This window comes from Stenella coeruleoalba, assembly GCF_951394435.1.
Source record: "Stenella coeruleoalba genome assembly, chromosome: 4".
Classification (NCBI taxonomy): Eukaryota; Metazoa; Chordata; class Mammalia; order Artiodactyla; family Delphinidae; genus Stenella; species Stenella coeruleoalba.
This window is the reverse complement of record NC_137149.1, coordinates 19,270,546-19,291,452: the sequence shown is the minus strand read 5'-3', so window position 1 is coordinate 19,291,452 and position 20,907 is coordinate 19,270,546. Positions and strand designations below refer to the sequence as shown.

General features: G+C 35.3%; 1 protein-coding gene across 1 annotated transcript in view; it reads left to right on the top strand.

Annotated features, from left to right (window-relative positions):
- Positions 1 to 20,907, top strand: part of BLTP1 (bridge-like lipid transfer protein family member 1) — a 207,766-nt gene that overhangs the window by 19,981 nt on the left and 166,878 nt on the right. Inside the window, exons 5-7 of the mRNA XM_079919926.1 lie at positions 6,190 to 6,268; positions 7,436 to 7,500; positions 19,183 to 19,369. Coding sequence (XP_079776052.1) covers positions 6,190 to 6,268; positions 7,436 to 7,500; positions 19,183 to 19,369 — 331 coding nt within the window. The remainder of the gene's footprint in view (positions 1 to 6,189; positions 6,269 to 7,435; positions 7,501 to 19,182; positions 19,370 to 20,907) is intronic.

The window sequence follows — 20,907 nt, the reverse complement described above, 5'->3', positions numbered from 1 at the left end:
GGAATTTACCTTTGTTTTATGAAAGTTAAACTAATTTAACTGGAATTTCTCTCATATAGCATATACTTCAAGTAGAGTTGAACTACCACTTGGTTATGTCCTTTACCTCATTCTTATTTCTTAAAGTGTTTCTAAGCCTTTTTTTTTTTTTTTTGGCTCATAAGAGATAATCATTAAAATAATTTGAAAAATCTAGACATATAAAATATGGAACTAGAAGTTTCTTGAGGTCTTGCTATCCAAAGAAAATTTCTAATGCTTGATGAAGTTTTACTGTTTTTTTTTAAACTGATACCTAAAAAATCTATAACTGTAAGTGGAATCATCTTGTGTATTTCATTTTGTAGCCTTCTTTATTACTTTAGCTTGACTACTTATAAATGGGAAGTTTGCAAATAGAAAGGAGGGTGTATTAGGAAGTTATATGCCTTAGAAAGCCCTAAACCACTGGGAAAAAGGGGTGAGGAGTCAGCAAATAGAATGTTTCTGATCTTCCTTAGAGTTGAGTACCTCTTAGTGGTCATAAATAAAACTTCTCTCAAACGTAAGTACTCTTTCATTAATTTGAGGCAATGACTGGTTCCTGGAGTCACCCAAATTAATGGAGAAGAATGGTGAATTAGTCACTGCTTTGGGTTTTTTGTTTGTTTGTTTTTTATACTGAAGGTTCTTATTAGTCATCAATTTTATACACATCAGTGTATATGTATCAATCCCAATCACCCAATTCAGCACACCACTATCCCCACCCCACTGCGGTTTTCGCCCCTTGGTGTCCATACGTTTGTTCTCTACATCTGTGTCTCAACTTCTGTCCTGCAAACCGGTTCATCTGTACCATTTTTCTAGGTTCCACATACATGCGTTAATATATGATATTTGTTTTTCTCTTTCTGACTTACTTCTCTCTGTATGACAGTCTCTAGATCCATCCACGTCTCAACAAATGACTCAATTTCATTCCTTTCTATGGCTGAGTAATATTCCATTGTATATATGTACCACTACTTCTTTATCCATTCATCTGTCGATGGGCATTTAGGTTGCTTGCATGACCTGGCATGGTAAATAGTGCTGCAATGAACACTGGGGTGCATGTGTCTTTTTGAATTATGGTTTTCTCTGGGTATGAGCCCAGTAGTGGGATTGCTGGATCATATGGTAATTCTATATTTAGTTTTTTAAGGAACCTCCATACTGTTCTCCATAGTGACTGTATCAATTTACATTCCCACCAACAGTGCAAGAGGGTTCCCTTTTCTCCACACCCTCTCCAGCATTTGTTGTTTGTAGATTTTCTGATGATGCCCATTCTAACTGGTGTGAGGTGGTACCTCATTGTACTTTTGATTTGCATTTCTCTCATAATCAGTGATGTTGAGCAGCTTCTCATGTGCTTCTTGACCATCTGTATGTCTTTTTTGGAGAAATGTCTATTTAGGTCTTCTGCCCATTTTTGGATTGGGTTGTTTGTTTCTTTAATATTGAGCTGCATGAGCTGTTTATATATTTTGGAGATTAATCCTTTGTCCGTTGATTCGTTTGCAAAAATATTTTCTCCCATTCTGAGGGTTGTCTTTTGGTCTTGTTTATGGTTCCCTTTGCTGTGCAAAAGTTTTGAAGTTTGATTAGGTCCCATTTGTTTATTTTTGTTTTTATTTCTATTACTCTAGGAGGTGGATCAAAAAAGATCTTGCTGTGGCTTATGTCAAAGAGTGTTCTTCCTATGTTTTCCTCTAAGAGTTTTATAGTGTCCGGTCTTACATCTAGGTTTCGAATCCATTTTGAGTTTATTTTTGTGTATGGTGTTAGGGAGTGTTCTAATTTCATTCTTTTACATGTAGCTGTCCAGTTTTCCCATCACCACTTATTGAAGAGACTGTCTTCTCTCCATTGTATATCTTTGCCTCCTTTGTCATAGATTAGTTGACCATAGGTGCGTGGGTTTATCTCTGGGCTTTCTGTCTTGTTCCATTGATCTATGTTTCTGTTTTTGTGACACTACCATATTTTCTTGATTACTGTAGCTTTGTAGTATAGTCTGAAATCAGGGGGTCTGATTCCTCCAGCTCTGTTTTGTTCCCTCAAGACTGCTTTGGCTATTCGGGGTCTTTTGTGTCTCCATACGAATTTTAAGATGATTTGTTCTAGTTCCATAAAAAATGCCATTGGTAATTTGATAGGGAGTGCATTGAATCTGTAGATAGCTTTGGGTAGTATAGGCATTTTCACAATATTGATTCTTCCAATCCAAGAACATGGTATATCTCTCCATCTGTTGGTATCATCTTTAATTTGTTTTATCAGTGTCTTATAGTTTTCTGCATACAGGTCTTTTGTCTCCCTAGGTAGGTTTATTCCTAGGTATTTTATTCTTTTGGTTGCAATGGTAAATGGGAGTGTTTCCATAATTTCTCTTTCAGATTTTTCATCATTAGTGTATAGGAATGCAAGAGATTTCTGTGCATTAATTTTGCATCCTGCAACTTTACCAAATTCATCAATTAGCTCTAAGAAGTTTTCTGGTGGCATTTTTAGGATTCTCTATGTATAATATCATGTCATCTGCAAACAGTGACAGTTTAACTTCTTCTTTTCCAGTTTGTATTCCTTTTATTTCTTTTTCTTCTCTGATTGCCATGGCTAGGACTTCCAAAACTATGTTGAATAATAATGGCAAGAGTGGACATCCTTGTCTCATTCCTGATGTTAGAGGAAATGCTTTCAGTTTTCACCACTGAGAATGATGTTTGCTGTGGGTTTGTCATATATGGCCATTATTATGTTGAGGTAGGTTCCCTCTATGCCCACTTTCTGGAGAGTTTTTATCATAAATGGGTGTTGAATTTTGTCAGAAGCATCTTCTGCATCTATTGAGATGATCATATGGTTTTTATTCTTCAATTTGTTAATATGGTGTATCACATTGATTGATTTGCATATATTGAAGAATCCTTGCATCCCTGGGATAAATCTGACTTGATCATGATGTATGATTCTTTTAATGTGTTGTTGGATTCTGTTTGCTAGTATTTCGTTGAGGATTTTTGCATCTATATTCATCAGTGATATTGGTCTGTAATTTTCTTTTTTTTTAGTGTCTTTTTCTGGTTTTGGTATCAGGGTGATGGTGGCCTCATAGAATGAATTTGGGAGTGTTCCTTCCTCTGCAATTTTTGGAAGCGTTTGAGAAGGATGGGTGATAGCTCTTCTCTAAATGTTTGATAGAATTCACCTGTGAAGTCCTGGACTTTTGTTTGTTGGAAGAGTTTTAATCACAGTTTCAATTTCATTATTTGTGATTGGTCTGTTCATATTTTCTGTTTCTTCCTGGTTCAGTTTTGGAAGGTTATACCTTCCTAAGAATTTGTCCATTTCTTCCAGGTTGTCCATTTTATTGGCATAGAGTTGCTTGTAGTAGTCTCTTAGGATGCTTTGTGTTTCTGCAGTGTCTGTTTTAACTTCTTTTCCATTTCTAATTTTATTGATTTGAGTCCTCTCCCTCTTTTTCATGATGAGTCTGGCTAATGGTTTATCAATTTTATTTATCTTCTCAAAGAACCAACTTTTAGTTTTATTGATCTTTGCTATTGTTTTCTTTGTTTCTATTTCATTGATTTCTGCTCTGATCTTTATGATTTCATTCCTTCTGCTAACTTTGGGTTTTGTTTGTTCTTCTTTCTCTGGTTCCTTTAGGTGTAAGTTTTGATTGTTTACTTGAGATTTTTCTTGTTTCTTGAGGTAGGCTTGTATAGCTATAAACTTCCCTCTTAGAACTGCTTTTGCTGCATCCCATAGGTTTTGAATCGTCATGTTTTCATTGTCATTTGTCTCTAGGTATTTTTTGATTTCCTCTTTGATTTCTTCAGTGATCTCTTGGTTATTTAGTAATGTATTGTTTACTCTCCATGTGTACATGTTTTTTACATGTTTTTTCCCTGTAATTGACTTCTAATCGCATAGCGTCGTGGTCAGACAAGATGCTTGATATGATTTCATTTTTCTGAAATTTACTGAGGCTTGATTTGTGACCCAAGATGTGATCTATCCTGGAGAATGTTCCATGCGCACTTGAGAAGAAAGTGTAATCTGCTGTTTTCGGATGGAATGTCCTATAAATATCAGTTAAATCTATCTGGTCTGTTGTGTCATTTAAAGCTTCTGTTCCCTTATTTATTTCCATTTTGGATGATCTGTCCATTGGTGTAAGTGAGGTGTTAAAGTCCCCCACTATTATTGTGTTACTGTCGATTTCCTCTTTTATAGTTCTTAGCAGTTGCCTTATGTATTGAGGTGCTCCTTTGTTGGGTGCATATATATTTATAATGTTGGGTGCATATATGTTGGGTGCATATATATTTATAATTGTTATATCTTCTTCTTGGATTGATGTTGGGTGCATATATATTTATGTTGGGTGCATGTATATGTTGGGTGCATATATATTTATAATTGTTATATCTTCTTCTTGGATTGATCCCTTGATCATTATGTAGTTTCCTTCCTTGTCTCTTGTAACATTCTTTATTTTAAAGTCTATTTTATCTGATATGAGTATAGCTACTCCAGCTTTCTTTTGATTTCCATTTGCATGGAATATCTTTTTCCATCCCCTCACTTTCAGTCTGAATGTGTCCCTAGGTCTGAAGTGGGTCTCTTGTAGACAGCATATATATGGGTCTTGTTTTTGTATCCATTCAGCAAGCCTGTGTCTTTTGGTTGGAGCATTTAATCCTTTAACATTTAAGGTAATTATCGATATGTAGGTTCCTATGACCATTTTCTTAATTGTTTTGGGTTTGTTTTTGTAGGTCCTTTTCTTCTCTTGTGTTTCCCACTTAGAGAAGTTCCTTTAGCACTTGTTGTAGAGCTGGTTTGGTGGTGCTGAATTCTCTTAGCTTTTGCTTGTCTGTAAAACTTTTGATTTCTCCATCGAATCTGAAAGAGATCCTTGTCAGGTAAAGTAATCTTGCCGGTAGGGTAGTGTAGTTTCTTCCCTTTCATCACTTTAAGTATATCACGCCACTCCCTTCTGGCTTGTAGAGTTTCTGCTGAGAAATCAGCTGTTAACCTTATGGGAGTTCCCTTGTATGCTATTTGTCATTTTTCCCTTCCTGCTTTTAATAATTTTTCTTTATCTTTAATTTTTGCCAATTTGATTACTATGTGTCTCGACGTCTTTCTCCTTGGGTTTATCCTGTATGGGATTCGCTGCGCTTCCTGGACTTCGGTGGCTATATCCTTTCCCATGTTAGGGAAGTTTTTGACTATAATATCTTCAAATATTTTCTCTGGTCCTTTCTCTCTCTCTTCTCCTTCTGGGACCCCTATAATGCGAATGTTGTTGCGTTTAATGTTGTCCCAGAGGTCTCTTAGGCTGTCTTCATTTCTTTTCATTCCTTTTTCTTTATTCTGTTCCGCAGCAGTGAATGCCAGCATTCTGTCTTCCAGGTCACTTATCCATTCTTCTGCCTCAGTTATTCTGCTATTGATTCCTTCTAGTGTAGTTTTCATTTCAGTTATTGTATTGTTCATCTCTGTTTGTTTGTTCTTTAATTATTCTAGGTCTTTGTTAAACATTTCTTGCATCTTCTCGATCTTTGCCTCCATTCTTTTTCTGAGGTCCTGGATCATCTTCACTATCATTATTCTGAATTCTCTTTCTGGAAGGTTGCCTATCTCCACTTCATTTAGTTGTTTTTCTGGGGTTTTATCTTGTTCCTTCATCTGGTATATAGCCCTCTGCCTTTTCATCTTGTCTGTCTTTCTGTGAATGTGGATTTTGTTCCACAGGCTTCAGGATTCTAGTTCTTCTTGTTTCTCCTGTCTGCCCCCTGCACTGCTTTGGGTTTATTTAATGTCTATGCCTAGTTAAGGGAATTATCCATAGGAAGTAGCTGTTTAAACTAGTGTTCTCAAAAAATAAAATAAAATAAAATAAAATAAAATAATGTTCTCATATAGTTATTTAGTAGCTCAGTTCATAGTGATGATATGTATGGCACTTTTTGTTATATTTGAGGGAAAAATGTTAGAAGGTTAGTAAGGCTTTAAGGATATCAGAAAGGGAGTAGGGAGAGAACATTTAATTATTGAGTAAATTGAATGCTAGGAGCATTTAAAGCTTTAAGGGCTCTACTGTCTTTCAAAACAATTACATTAATTGCTGTTGTTTTTTTCCTACAACAGGCTCCTTTTCTTTCTCTGTTCTTTCTGGAAAAGTCATGGTTCGTGAAATCTATTACATTACAGAAGACATGTCTATTAGGTAAGAATAAATAAATAAATAAATGTGGGCCCATCTTAAACAAATTTGAAATATTTCAAAAATTTTTTTGATTATGATACTGTATTGAATATGACTTGCTTTTTATATTAGAAATGTTGGCCTTTTCAAATAAAATCATAAATCAAAAATCATTTTCTTCAGTGACTCATACTTGGTGAATTGATTTTTTTAAATGTTTCTATCAGTGGATTAATTTAGCTAAGGTTTAAGCTGGCAAAATAGTACTGAATAGCAGCTTATGGAAATGAATAATCTTATATCATCTGTAGTTTTAAATATTGAGCCATTAGATTACCTGACCATTTTTGTTGTAGAATTCATTGTGGTCATTTGTTATGTAAGCAAGGATCAGAGACGTTGATAACTCTCATCCATTAGTTCCTTAGTATAGATAGTCAGTTTTTAGAATTTTTTAGCGCTTACTATCATTTCTAATTTTACCTTAAGGTGGAAATGAAATCTGAATATAATAAGAAATGATAGTTCATATGTCTGATATATTCCGTCTTCTGTAAGCCTTGAAAGAAAAGCTTACTCTTATTTTTGTGATTTGCTTAAAATTTGTTACTTAGATAAAACTTGAAGATATGGAATTAGTTGAGAGGTGCTAGGGTTTGGCAGCCCTCATACCTCACTTATAACGGAGAGGTAACTTCTTTGTGAGTCTAAAATTATTTCCAAGTTAAAAGTAAAAAGTAAAAGTTAGGCTATAATTCCATGCTTCTGGGATATGAAGTGTTGTATCATTGTAGAAATGAAAGAAAATCTTTAAAAGTTTTCCCTTAGTGTGCTAATATCCCCCTTTGAAGATTTGGCTTTTAGTTTATATAATTTTAACTCCTTTTTTAAATTTTAAAAATTTTAAATTTAAATTTATAAAAGAAAAAGTTTTTTCTGTTAACACTTTATTTTCCTGTTAAATGTAATGTGGTATTACAGTTTACCTAAATAGAAGAATCTTAAGAGCTTTGCAAATCTTCTTTTCCTTTCTTAACTGGAAGATTATGAAACATCTTGGTATGCTAGTGTCCTGTTGAAAATTTTGTGTATTTCCTTATTATCAATTGCCTGCATTTTATAATAATTAAGAAATGAGTTAAGTAAATTGTTACTTAAGCTTTCATTTCTGTAATTTATCTTGCTTAGAATTCAAGATGGATTTATAATTTTTCGGTGGTGGAAAATGTATAACCCAAAGCAGAAGCAACATGGTGAGCTTTCATTTTTTCATGTGTTTGAAATCTTCAATCATATAATCAGAATTTTCATTTGTAGATGTTGGAATGTCTCACATTTTGTAATAGTTAAAAATATTTTTAAAAGCTTTGGAGTTTACAGAACTGATTTTAATACCCCTTGGCTGGAAATCCTTCAGCAGCTTTCCTCTTGCATGGTTAAATGTAGTTTCTTTAACCTATTATTTACTTAGGGTTATTCTCAGTATGACCCTTACCCACATTTCCACCCTTACCTCCTATTACATCTATGGACTTAATCCCATACTGTGGTTAGAGTGGCCTTCCTAGCACTCTTTAATCATTCTACTAAGACACTTCTCTTACTTTTCAGCTTCTTTGACTTTATTTATACTTTTACGTGACATTGTGACTAACTCTCATTTATCTACTATGGTAAGGATGAGCAGAAAAGAGGAATTGCAGACTTTGACTCTCTTCTGGTTCTGCTTTTTATCATCAGAATTTTCTCTCAGAATATTGTCCTCAAATCTTCATTTCACAACTGTAGGTGTTCCTGTCTGTGAATGTACCCTTCCTTCTCTACATTAACCACACCAGTGGCCTCAAGGAGAGTACACCTTGTCTTTACTTTCTAGAATATTGATTCTCAAACATTTTTGATCTCAGGAACCTATTACATTGTTCTAAATTATTGAGGATTCCAAAGAGCTTTTATTCATGTAAGTTATATCTATTTATATTTACTGCATTCAAAATTAAGCCTGATCATTATAGAAACATTTTTATTTCATTAAAAATACCTATCATAAATCCATTACATATTAAAATAAATAACAAATTTAATGAAGAATAACTTTTCCAAAGCAAAAAAATTAGTGAAAAGAGTGACACTGTTTTATATTTTGCAAATATTTGAAATATCCTAATGGAAGATAATTGAATTCTCACCTCTGCTTTTATTTTCAGTCTGTTGTACCATATACTTCATGTAGCCTTTAAAAAACTCCACTGTCCACTCATGGGAGAATGAGAAAAAGTCAAACATCTTAGTATAATACTATCAAAATAATTCTGACTTTGTGGTCCTCCGGAAAGGGTTTCAGTATCTCCCCAGAGGTCCCTGGACCATATTTTGATAACTACAGAGATTTTAAGTGGGACCTGGGAGTGTAAGGTCAAAAGAGGACGAAACCCCTCCACCTTTTCTTAGCGATGAAGACCTCTGTTTCTGGCACCCCACTGAGATTCTGAAATGGTGGTTGGTTCTGTATAACTTTGGAATTTTGCAATTAAATGTTGGGTTTTGTGTGTGTGTGTGTGTGTGTGTGTGTGTGTGTGTGTGTGTGTGTGTGAGCTCACCTAGGAATCTTACCATTGTATATAACTTGTTTGTATAGGAAAATAGATTTAAAGTTCCAAAAGTTTTAAAACTTATCAAAACTTTGAGCTATCCTAAATTACTTTTAGATTTTGCTATTGTTTCACCATTGTTTAGTCTTTTTTTAAACTGTCATTTCCTTGCTCCCACGTATCTTTTGCCCCTCCTATATAATACGTAATAATGTACTCTACCTTGAAAAGGTTGGCATTAGTTGGTTACAATTTGACATCTGAAGAGGTAATGAAATCAGAATGATTAGAAGAAATAATGGCAAATTTCATGTCTGGAAAAAGTTTTCTCAAAATTAGAGTTGTACATTAGATAATTTTGAACAGAGGCTGAGTGACTTCATATGATAAAAGTATTCTGTGGGACTTTGGAATAGGATTTTTACAATCTTTCATCTGTGATTAAGAATGGCTGGCTCTATGTTATTACCAGTCTTCAGTCTGTGATTTTAGAATATCAGTTGTTAAACCAACCTTTTTACCTCTTTTCTTAGCACTTACTAGAAGCATTCTCACAGGAAAAAAAAAGTGTTCTTTAGATGTTATGTTAGTGCATTGGGAATCTTTTAAGTTTTGACTTTTTATGAAATCTGAATAAATTCAGAATTTTGAGTCACTTTGCTACACTGTTAACCATGTTAAATGTTGTGGAGAGAATTTTCTTGCCTTTTTTTTTTTTAATTTTTAAGTCTTAAAGGTGGCAGTTAAGTAAAGATATCTTACACTTTAGAGATGGTTAAAGCTCATTCCTGAGAGCCAAGTTTTTTTGAGCTCAGTCCCAGCTTCTAACACATTTACTTAACTTTGTGCAGGCCCAGTATTTCTGCCTCTGATTTAGTTTGAAAAGTCCATCTGATTTGTCCCTTAGAGATAGATTACTTTAGGAGAATATTTTTCCTCAGCACATCATGCTTCTTTTAATCTTGTAGTCTGTTTGTTAGGTGACTTGCTGTTTTGACTTAATCTTTTTTTTTTCTCGTTACATGTTTAGTTAACATAAGCTTTGTTGTTAACAAGGTTACAATGGAGCTGAAACAAAAATTCTCTTCATTTATATAGCTTGTTTGTGATAAAAAAAAACTATTTGTATATTTATATTAGGAATTTTATTCCCAATTTTTTTTTTTTTTTAGTGTTTTAAAATGTTCATGTGAACAGATAAAGCTGTAGGGGGTGGTGGGGTGAGGAAGCCCATTCGGCCTTAGGGCACCTCCACCCCATGCTTTTTACCCCAGGATTCCAAGGAACACAGTTAGGAAACAACCAATTTTTCTCAAAATCTGTTACCAATTTGGAAACAATGTTCTCAAAACCCCTCATTTGGCAGATGGAAAATCAGAAACTACTGTGATTATAGCTGGTAAAATTGGGAAAAAAGCCCAGGTCTGCTAACTTCCAGTCTAGTGCTTCTTATATTTATAAGACAACCTTGTCAAATGTGGCCTAAGAAGGTTCCTTAGAGGTTCTCATGGATAAACACTGATCACAGCTTATGGGGAGGAATGAAGACATTTGCAGTATCCAGAGGCAACTGTACGACTTAAACTAAGCCTACTGCGATTGCCCATTTCAGAATTTTCTTTGACACAGGGAATACCATCCTAAATTGTTTATAGTCTTTTTTTTTTTGAAGAAAATAATTCATTTTATCATGAAATGTAATATCTTAAAGTGGATTGCTATTCACCAAAACACATGGATGAGGGTCAAGAGTAACTGACCCAAGTTCTTAGGAAAGAGGTAACTTTTGATAAAAATCTTTACCTAATTGAACAGATTTTTATTTTGAATTCACTTTACTGATCATTGTGTTAAGTTGGAGTGGGGGATTAAAAAAAAAGGTGCTATCCACATCCACTTGAGGGAATACATGCATACAAACAATTGTAATTAAAGAAAAAATGGAGCAATGAGTGTGTGTTAAGGAAAAATACTGAGAACCATCTTCAAAGTTGGTCCATACCAACTTTCGTATGGACCACTTGGTGTGGTCCCAGCTGGTTCATGGTTTGATGATGTTGAAAGTTCTGCCCATTGGTCAAGAAGCAGAATGGTAGATGGAGGGCTGTTGTGAAAGTTCCATCTCTTAGGCAGCATGCTTGATGATGACAGTGAGTAGGACTGTGTCATGCAGAGGCGGAGTGGGTGGGAGGGTAGCTCAGATGGAATAACTGGTTTGACCAATGGCAATAAGGTTGGAAAACGGATGTTTAGGAATTAACAACTCCATTTGGTGGTAAATATAAGGTAAAGGAATAATAGGGGATAATTTGGAAGCTGTGCTATGGAGGATATTGAACACCTGGCAGCCACTGCCGTGAAAGGTTTTTGAGCAGGGGAGTGATATGAACTTAGCTCATTTCAAAGAATATAGCAAAATGTAATCACTACTTGAGATGCATAACCCAAGACTAATATAATAGCTCAAATGTTAGCCCTTCCTTGACTGGCTCTCCCTGTCATTTCTTTGTGTCTTGAATTCTTTTTGTCACTCTTAATGTTAACATAAATCTGTGTCTCTGCTCTCCCTCTGTAATTGTCCATAATGTAGAACAGAAACATTACCATAATTTTTGGATATTTTATGTTTTTCTTAATATTGAATAACATTTAAATTATTTTTTCCAAATTGTTCTTTCTCATTTTTTTTTATGCCAGCGGTTTGCAGTAGAAAAAAGATCTCACCCCTCCATTTTACAGTGATGTTAAAAGTTGGTAGACTTTATCAGTTATCACTTTTATAATTCTAATTATTTGCTCATAGTTTAAAAAATTTAAATGTATGTGCTCATGAATAGCACAGCTTTGGTGAATGGTCAAAGAAGTTTCTCTTCCATATGCTTTTAAAAGATATTCTTTGTCGTAAAGGATGACGTTCTTAACAATGTGCTCACAGTTACACCCTTCAAAGGTAAAGACACAATGCCAAATAACAGTGCAGGAATAAGCAGTTTGGTCTAACTACATTATTAGTCTAGCATTTATAAGGGACAGAATTTATCAGTAGAATATAGTGTAGAGGAATGAATAGGCTGCAAAGTAAGCTTTTGATAAAAAGTTGGACAATATTATGGAATATAGGTTAAAATAGTGAGCTCTATTCAGTAGCAAGACCTTACATTCTGGATATTACTTCTTGCTGATTAAGGGAAGATCCATGTGCTTTGACAGTTAACCAAGCAGGAAGTAGAGATGATTGATAGTTCTTGGTGGAAAATTTAGAAGCCTAACTGGGGCATGTGCCTGAGAAGATACATGGCCACTAGCCTTCCAAGGAGATAGGCCCCATTGGTGGGTAGGACCAAGATTTTCATTAGGAAGTTTTAGAGCTGCTCTATTATGAGAAAAGAGGCGTGTTAAGTGCTGACACTACTATGCCATAGAGCTTGGTTGGGATAATTTAAGCCAGGAGCAGATTTAAAGTTGTCACTTGTCCAGTTTAACCCTTTAAAAAAGAGAAAACAGAACACATCTAATTCATTTACCATAGAGTTTGTTGTAAAATATGCCCTAGGTCACGAATTAGTGATCTGTTATAGATGGTTGTCGGCTAAAGGCCACTTAATGAGGATATCAGTCAAAAATTTTATTTTTAGGGTATTTAATTTTAAGGGATTCTTTTGGAAAATAAATAGCAGGGCCAGTTGCCTCTTAATATGTGGTGATATATCATAGTGTTTAAATTCATACTAGTCTGACAAACTAGGCATGCATCCTTCTTATCCAGAGGAATTCTTGGGCTGTTGAGAAGCGAAAGGATGATGGTAAAGTATGTCCCTTTCTGTTATTTTGTTGCTTAGAAGTTTTAGCCTAATATAATCTAGTACTTTTAAATTTGTAGCATCTAGATCTTGTTTGTTAAATACATAAAGGAACTAAAAATCCCTGAACAATTCTTAAAAGGTCAGCAGACTATTTTGTCTTTGTGCTAAGTATCGATTCTAAGTATTACAAGACTTTGTCAGCACTTCTGCACTTTAGATTTTTTACTGCAAATAACATGTGTCCCAATTATATAATTAAATAAGTGCCTTTTTCCTGATTTCCCTTTGGAAAACAAGAAGTCTCAATTAGCTGTTTGCTTAGGAGACTTAAGCTGTTCTACAACATTCATTTACTTTTTTCCTCCATAAATTAACTGCTTGTTAAGAGCCTTTTATGTCTATACTTCTATCTATTGGGTATTTTATTAAAAAATGAGTTTGGGAAGCCCATTATGTGAATGTTAGATGACAAGGAGTATGAGAAAGAGAAGATTTCTGCCTTCAAGGGTAGAGCAGTGTTCATGTAGAGAGAAGATTTAAAAGAGCCAGTTGATTATACCTTTCTTAAATTATGTATAAAATAAAGTTTTCCATTTGACTCCCAGTATCATCAGAATGAATGAAATCTAAAAACTGCTTTTAAAATTTCCAGGAGAGATAAATGTCAGTGAGAAATCTAGTGTTACCAGAATTTAACAATTAAATACTACATTTAAGTTTTGACTATTGATCAGTTTTTTTTTTTTATAAAATGCAAAGAAATAACTGGACCCGTTTTGTACATTTCTGTTTTCAGGGATTAATAACTTTTTTGCTTTTGAAATAGTCATTACATGTATTAATATAATTGATAAGTAATTTTATTTTGTGGTTAAGAACCTATTTAGAGACCTGGATTTTAGTCTGCTTCCTAGTTATATAATCTTGGGCTCTAACTGCTAGGGTTGTTGTGAGGATTAAATGAGATTATATGAGTAAAGTGCCTAGAACAGTTCCTGGAACATAGCAACTGTTCGATAGAGGTGAGCTGCTTTTGTTATTATGATGAACATTATGTCATATTATGAAATGAATAATTATTTAAAAAGAAGAGAATTCAGTACAAATCAAAAGTGAATAGATAATTTATATGACTAGTAAGGATTTGACCTGCAGAGTCAAGGGAACTAACTAGTATTTATGGTATAGAGCAATCCTACAGGTAGGTAGAGGTATTCTCATTTTATAGATGAGAAAAATGAGGCTCAGCATGGTTAAGGTACTTGCCTTAGGTCACAGCATTGGTAAATAATGTTACAGGAATCAAATCTTATATCCTTTCTACTGTTTATTTACTGCCTTTTTCTAATTCCTGGAGAATCTAGTGTAGGATTCCCCAACTTTCTTCTTTCCCCCCCAGAAAAGCTGTATATGTGTATTGCTGAAATTAGGCCTCTGTACACTGGTGCTGGATTAAATCTCAGAGACAGAGTTTTGGGTGAAGTAGAAAGAAATAGCTTTATTACTTTGCCAGGTAAAGGGGGCCACAACGGGCTAATGTCCTCAAGACTGTGTGTCCCACCCTGGAACGGGTAGTGAGGAATCTTATAGTGTTCAAGGAGCAAATTGTCATTAGCTTGTGGACATTCTTCTGATTGGTTGGTGGTGAGGTAATGGGGAGTCAGCATCATCAGCCTTCTGGTTCTAATCAGTCTGGGGTCTGCGTGCTTGTGGGCAGCATACAGATAATTTCTTCCACCTGATGGGGGTTTCAGTATCTGCAAAACAGCTCAAAGGACATGGCTCAGAATATTATCCGTAGTCCTTGAGGAAGAACTAAAGGTCCTTGACTTTGTTTAATGGCTAAAGTATTATTTTGTCTTGCTTGACTATTTCCCTTTCTTTCTGCATTTTCCACTTCTTTGATTAAATTAATTCTTTGACTAAAGTTTTTCTAGAGACAAAAGGCAGGCAGAGGACATGGGTGGCTCTCTATTCTGAGAAGTTCTCACAGGGTCCTTCTTAGTTACGTGTGTGTGTGGGTATGCATGCATGTACTCACATGTCTATATATGAGAGATACATGCCTTTGAAACCTATCTGTCTTTTGGTAGAGTGCTCATCTATCTGTTAGGGCAGGTGTTTATTTATGAGGATGTGCCCTGTTGACCTGGGAAGGTAACCCAGTCTATGTGTGGGGTACCTCTGCATGTGGGCTCTGTATGTACATACTTATCTCTGTGAGGGTGATGCTATGAGTACTGAATATGCTAGTACAGTAGTACTTGTATTCATGCATCTGCATGTGTGGCTCTGTGAGAGTATATGTATGTATGTGTTTGTCTTTGTGAGTGGTTCTGTGTTTGAGTGCTTAAATGAGTGCATGCCCCCCTCTGTATATGTGTGCTCACCTCTGTGTATGTGCTTTTTCCTATGTTTCTGTCTCTATGGGTGTGCTCTTGGGCCACCTTTTTGCATCTGTGTTTGTTGGGATAGGGGTTGACAGATGGAGAGGGAATTGCCATATGGAATTTTCCTGGGGATGGCAGAAAGCTGGTATTATTGACAGAAAAGATCCTGGGCAAAGACTCTGAAGAGAATAAGGCCATGTAAGCTTGGAGATCAACCAGGCTTGGAGATCTGATTTACTGTTTAATCACATAGCTTGCTGGCTGGAATATTAGTAATTCAGGTGAAACAAATAGAAGCAATAGAACAAAGAAGTTGAGTGTGAACTCAGCTAAATTTCTCTATTTAAAAATATGAAACCAAAAGCTGCTTTTAAAATGCTTATAGATTCACTATTTCTTCAGTATTTTTCTAAAGTGATTTTTGGAAGGAAAAGAGTGGTCTGGGCATTTTGTTCAATCTTACTTAAAATTTAAAAGCCATCTATTATTTCTGTTTAAGGATTTAACATATTTATTGAGCCCCTTCTACATACCAGGCACTGTTTTAGGCACCAGGGATAGAAGAGTGAACACAACAGGAAAAAATCATCTCTAATGGAGTTTACATTCTAGTTGGGGGAGGTGACAATCAATAATAAATAATGCAAAAAAAAAACAACAGTTGGGAAAATGGGTAGGGATTGTTGAGAGGATCTTGCAGTGTTTTAGTATTAAGTATTTAGTGTTTATCAGTGTTTTCAAAATACTTTCAGAGATTAATACCTTTATCTTTGTACCTTGTTGTCTTTAGTAAGTTAATGTAGCCATATTCTTTCGTTTCGGTTATATTGAAAGAAGAGAATCAGAAGTGCATGTCCAGCAAGTTGAAGATCAAATTGAGAATAATCCTGTTTCCATTTTTATACAGTCATCATTTGTTTATTCATCACTGCTGATCCAGTTAGGAGCTAGTCCAGACTCTTGATTTTCCCCATGGCTCCTTCTGTAGCTCATCCACTGGCCTTTATAGTATATTCCTAACGATCAAGGCATTTGTATTCAGGGATTATGATCAAGTGTTCCAAAAGTAAATTTGAAAACAAATGCCTTAAATGAGTTTTGAGGTAAATTTTGATTGAGTTGCTTTATGACCTTGAAGAATTGCATAATGATTAATTCCTACTTGTATAGATCAAAGTGGGAATAGAAAAATAACCTACTTTGCATTTATTATGCTTCCACATGTTGGGTTTCCCAAAAGTCTTAGATCTATTTGTTTGAGGATATTTTTGTTTTACTTAGGAGCATGATTTGTGGTAAGATGCTCTGTTCCTCTTTCATACAAATGAGCCCTACTATGTACTAAGAATTGTTCTAGGCACCAGAGAAACGATAGTGAATAAAACAAGTTTTTTCTCTTAAAGAGCTTGCTTCATTCTGAATCCTTGCTTGGGAAGGATTCAGATAATTAGCGAGTAAATATATGTAGCATCGAGGAGTGAGTGAGGAAAATATGGCATTGAGGAGAGTCAGAGTAGGGTCAGTAGAGAAGAGAGTGCTGTTTTGCACGGAGGGTGCTGTGTACATAAGGAAGTCGGGAGAGGCTTCAGTGATAGGGGATGGTTAAACAGAAACATGAAGCAAGTTAAGGAAATGAGTTATTGTGACTATCTGGGGGAAGGACATTTCCTGGTTGTTCAGGTTCTAGTTTATAACCAAAATGGAGGCCAGTTTATTGGAGGGAGGACTGGAAGGGGAGAAGAGTGCAGATCCTATAAGATTTTATAAGTCACTTTTAAAGGAACTTGGTATCAATGAGAGAGGAGACCATCAGAAAATTAGGAAACAGGAGAGTGACATGATTTTAGTTAGGGTTTTTTTTTTTTTTTTTTTTTTTTTCCGGTACGCGGGCCTCTCACTGTTGTGGCCTCTCCCGTTGTGGAGTACAGGCTCCAGACGCGCAGGCTCAGCGGCCATGGCTCATGGGCCCAGCCGCTCTGTGGCATGTGGGATCCTCCCAGACCAGGGCACGAACCTGTGTCCCCTGCATCAGCAGGCGGACTCTCAACCACTTCGCCACCAGGGAAGCCCTAGATAGGATTTTTGAAAGATCTGGCCACTGTGTAAAGCACAGGCATAAGGGAAATAAGGGCAGAAGCAGGGAGAGTAGTTACTAGGCTATTGTGTTAAAACAGGTGCAGGTTGATGGGGACTTGGGCCAGAGTGGTGAGGAGTGGTTTCTGGATATATGTTGAAAGAAAAGCTGACAAGATTTGCTGATAATATCTGGGACAAGAAAGAAAGAGAGCAGTCAAATTTTTTGGCCTGAGCAATTGAAAAGATTGACTTGCTGTTGATAAGGTAGGGAATATTGTGGAGTAGGTTTGGGTGGGAAAATCGAGTGTTTGGTTGGGTATGTCAAGTGCGTGATGCCTGTTAGACATCAAATTGGAGATATTTGAGTAGGCTGCTGGATATTTGACCCTGACATTTTGAGAAGAGGTCATGAATGATTACTGTAGAAAGGTTTAAAACCTAATGAGTGATAAAGTTTGATTTACTTATTTAAAAATGATAATGAGGGCTTCCCTGGTGGCACAGTGGTTGAGAGTCCACCTGCCAATGCAGGGGACGCGGGTTCGTGCCCGGTCCAGGAAGATCCCACATGCCACGGAGTGGCTGGGCCCGTGAGCCATGGCCGCTGAGCCTGCACGTCCGGAGCCTGTGCTCCGCAACGGGAGAGGCCACAACAGTGAGAGGCCTGCATACCGCAAAAAAAAAAAAAAAAAAAAAAATGATAATGATATTTATAACTATTAAATCTTAGAATACTTCATATGTATTTTAAAAAAGTGTGTTTCTTATTTTTATTTTAATTTTAAGAATTTGACCTACAGCAAGAAAAAGGGGAACACACTTTATGTAATAGCTTAGGGATCGTCTTAGCTTTTAGCCATTTGATAAGTCTGAAGAAATAGGAGAGAGAACATAGGTCAAGAGCTGTCTAAAAAATATAAGAAAAGTTACAACTCTTAAGCATTAGTTTTTTGAAGGATTGTGTTTATCTTTTTTTCCTCTCTTGTCTCAGGAAGTAATGAGGGAAAAAAACCTTGATTGGAGTAAAAGTAAAAGCATTACTGTATAAAAATATGAATGTGTTGATTCATTTTCCTCAGCTTATCTTTGAAATATGAGTGGCAGTGTATTTTTCGTTTGTTAATTTAAACTAAAATTTACATTTATTTAGGGTGTTTGACATCTCATATGCTGTTTTGCTAATAATTTGAGAAGAAATTAATATTGGTGAAATTTGGTACCTTACTAAACCACAGCTTAAGCTACTAAAATGAAAGTTGGTAATTCTCTTTACCCATTTAAAAAAATTAAATTATTCTAACTGGTCATATCTAATTCTAATTGCCTTTCAATTGAATTTGTTTGACAGGGATAAAAACAGATAAAGGTTGAAAAAGAAGTCTTAAAAAACACATGTATCATTTATAACAAAATAAAGCACTGATTGTGGTACCTTTCTTCTGACCCTTTTTGGTTGACATGAGATGCACTGTCTTAGATTATTTTCTCAGTAGGAACAAGTGCCGTATCTATATTTGGATTTATTACTATTGTCACTTATATTTAATATAATTGTCTTTTATTTGAGATTACTATTTGAGTCTACAGTTTATAGAATCTTTGTTTTAGCATTGCGTAGTTTTTAAAAACAAACTAGTATTTATGAAAAGTCCTGGTTTCTATGATGCACAAGTTCAAATAATAGTGTGATGTTTAAATGCATCATACTTTGAACAATTTACTATTTATATTTTAGTATACACTTATGGCTATATTGGGGTAAAGTTTTACTCTGTTATTGGCATTGTGCTGCTCTTAGCATACAGTCTTTAAGTTTTGTTGTTATACACCCAGAATGTAGAAATTCAGATTGTTTTTAGAGTGCTAAATTGAAATACTGTAGTAAATCAGCTTTTTTCTTTCTTTTGACCATGTTTTATTGCTTTTAAAATATTATTCCCTTTTATCATAGACTTCTGTTTTAAAAGAAATCATTTGAGTTACTTTAGCTGTGGAAAAGATTTGACTTAAAACTTTGACTAAAGTTTTTAAAAAGTTGACTAAAAACTTTTTTTTTTTGTAATTGATGTCTTTAGATCCAAAGGCAGAAACTAGATTATACATCACAGTCAATGACTTTGAATTTCATGTGTATAATCGTTCGGATCTTTATGGACATCTTCAAGAATTGTTTGGTTTGGAGCCAACAATAATTCTACCCAAGAAAGAAGATGATAAAACACGAGAAAATGGAAGAACAAGAACCCAGTCCAAAATTGAAAGGTTGATTGTCAGACTTGAATTCTATTAATCTCCAACATTTAAACATCCACTTTTATTAGAGTATTATTAACACTGTTTACCTAAGCACAGCCTAATCTTTCTTTGTAGATTAACTAAAACTTTTATTCTCACAAATAAGTATATAATTCTTCAAAAACTTCAAATAATACAGAATTATGTAATGTGAAAAAGCAGTCCCGGTCTATTCTTCTCACCAGTTCTACTTCCTTCTTTGTTGATAACTACTATCAATTTGTTTTTTATTCTTTTGAATGCACATACATAAGTCTATACATACATATACATAGCTAAGGTGCATATACAATTATATTATTTTATCTGTTTCTGGGCTCTCCGTTCTGGTTCATTGACCTATTTGTTTTCTTTTTGGGTTTTTTTTTCTGTTTTTTTTGTGGTACGCGGGCATTTCACTGTTGTGGCCTCTCCTGTTGTGGAGCACAGGCTCCGGACGCGCAGGCTCAGCGGCCATGGCTCATGGGCCCAGCCACTCCGCAGCATGTGGGATCTTCCCGGACCGGGGCACGAACCTGTGTCCCTTGCATCAGCAGGCGGACTCTCAACCACTGTGCCACCAGGGAAGCCTGACCTATTTGTTTTCTTTCACCAGTACCACAGTGTGTTGATTACTGTAGCTTTACATTTAAGTCTTGAAATCAGGTAGTGTCAGTCCTCCAACTTTGCTTTTCTCCTTCAGTGTTGTCTTGGCTATTGTGGGTCTTTTGCCTCTCCATATAAACTTTAGAATCAGTTTGCCAATATCCAGGGGTTTCGGTAGGGATTGCATTGAATCTATAAATCAAGTTGGGAAGAATTAACATCTTGACAGTATTCAGTCTTCCTGTTAATGAACATGGAATGTTTCTTTAGTTATTTAGTTCTCTTTGATATCTTTCATCAGAGTTTTATAGTTTTCCTCGTGTAGATCTTGTAGAAAATTTGTTAAATTTATACCTATTTCATTTTCTGTGGTGCTAATGTACGATATTATGTTTTTAATTTCAAATTCCACTTGTCCATTGGTGGTATATAGGAAAGTGATTGACTCTTGTGTATTACTAACATTGTATCCTGCAACCTTGCTGTAGTCATTAGTTCTAAGAGTATTCTTGATCAGTTCTTTCCGATTTTCAACATAGATGATTGTGTCAGCTGCAAACAAAGAAAGTCTTATTTCTTCCTTCCCAATCTGTATACATTTTATTTCCTTTTTTTGTCTTATTGCAATAGCTAGAACTTCTAGTATGAATTTGGAAAAGAATGGTGAGAGGGGACATCTTGCTTCATACCTGATCTTAGTGGGAAAGCTTCTCGTTTCTCACTGTTAAGTATCATGTTAACTGTAGGTTTTTGTTGGTTGATATTCTTTATCAAGTTGAGGAAGTTCCCCTCTATTCCTAGTTAGTAAAACTAGAGGTTTTAATCATGAATGGGTATTGGATTTTGTCAGATGCTTTTTCTGTATCTGTTGGTATGATCCTTTGATTTTTCACTTTTAGCCTGTTAACTGATTTTTGAAT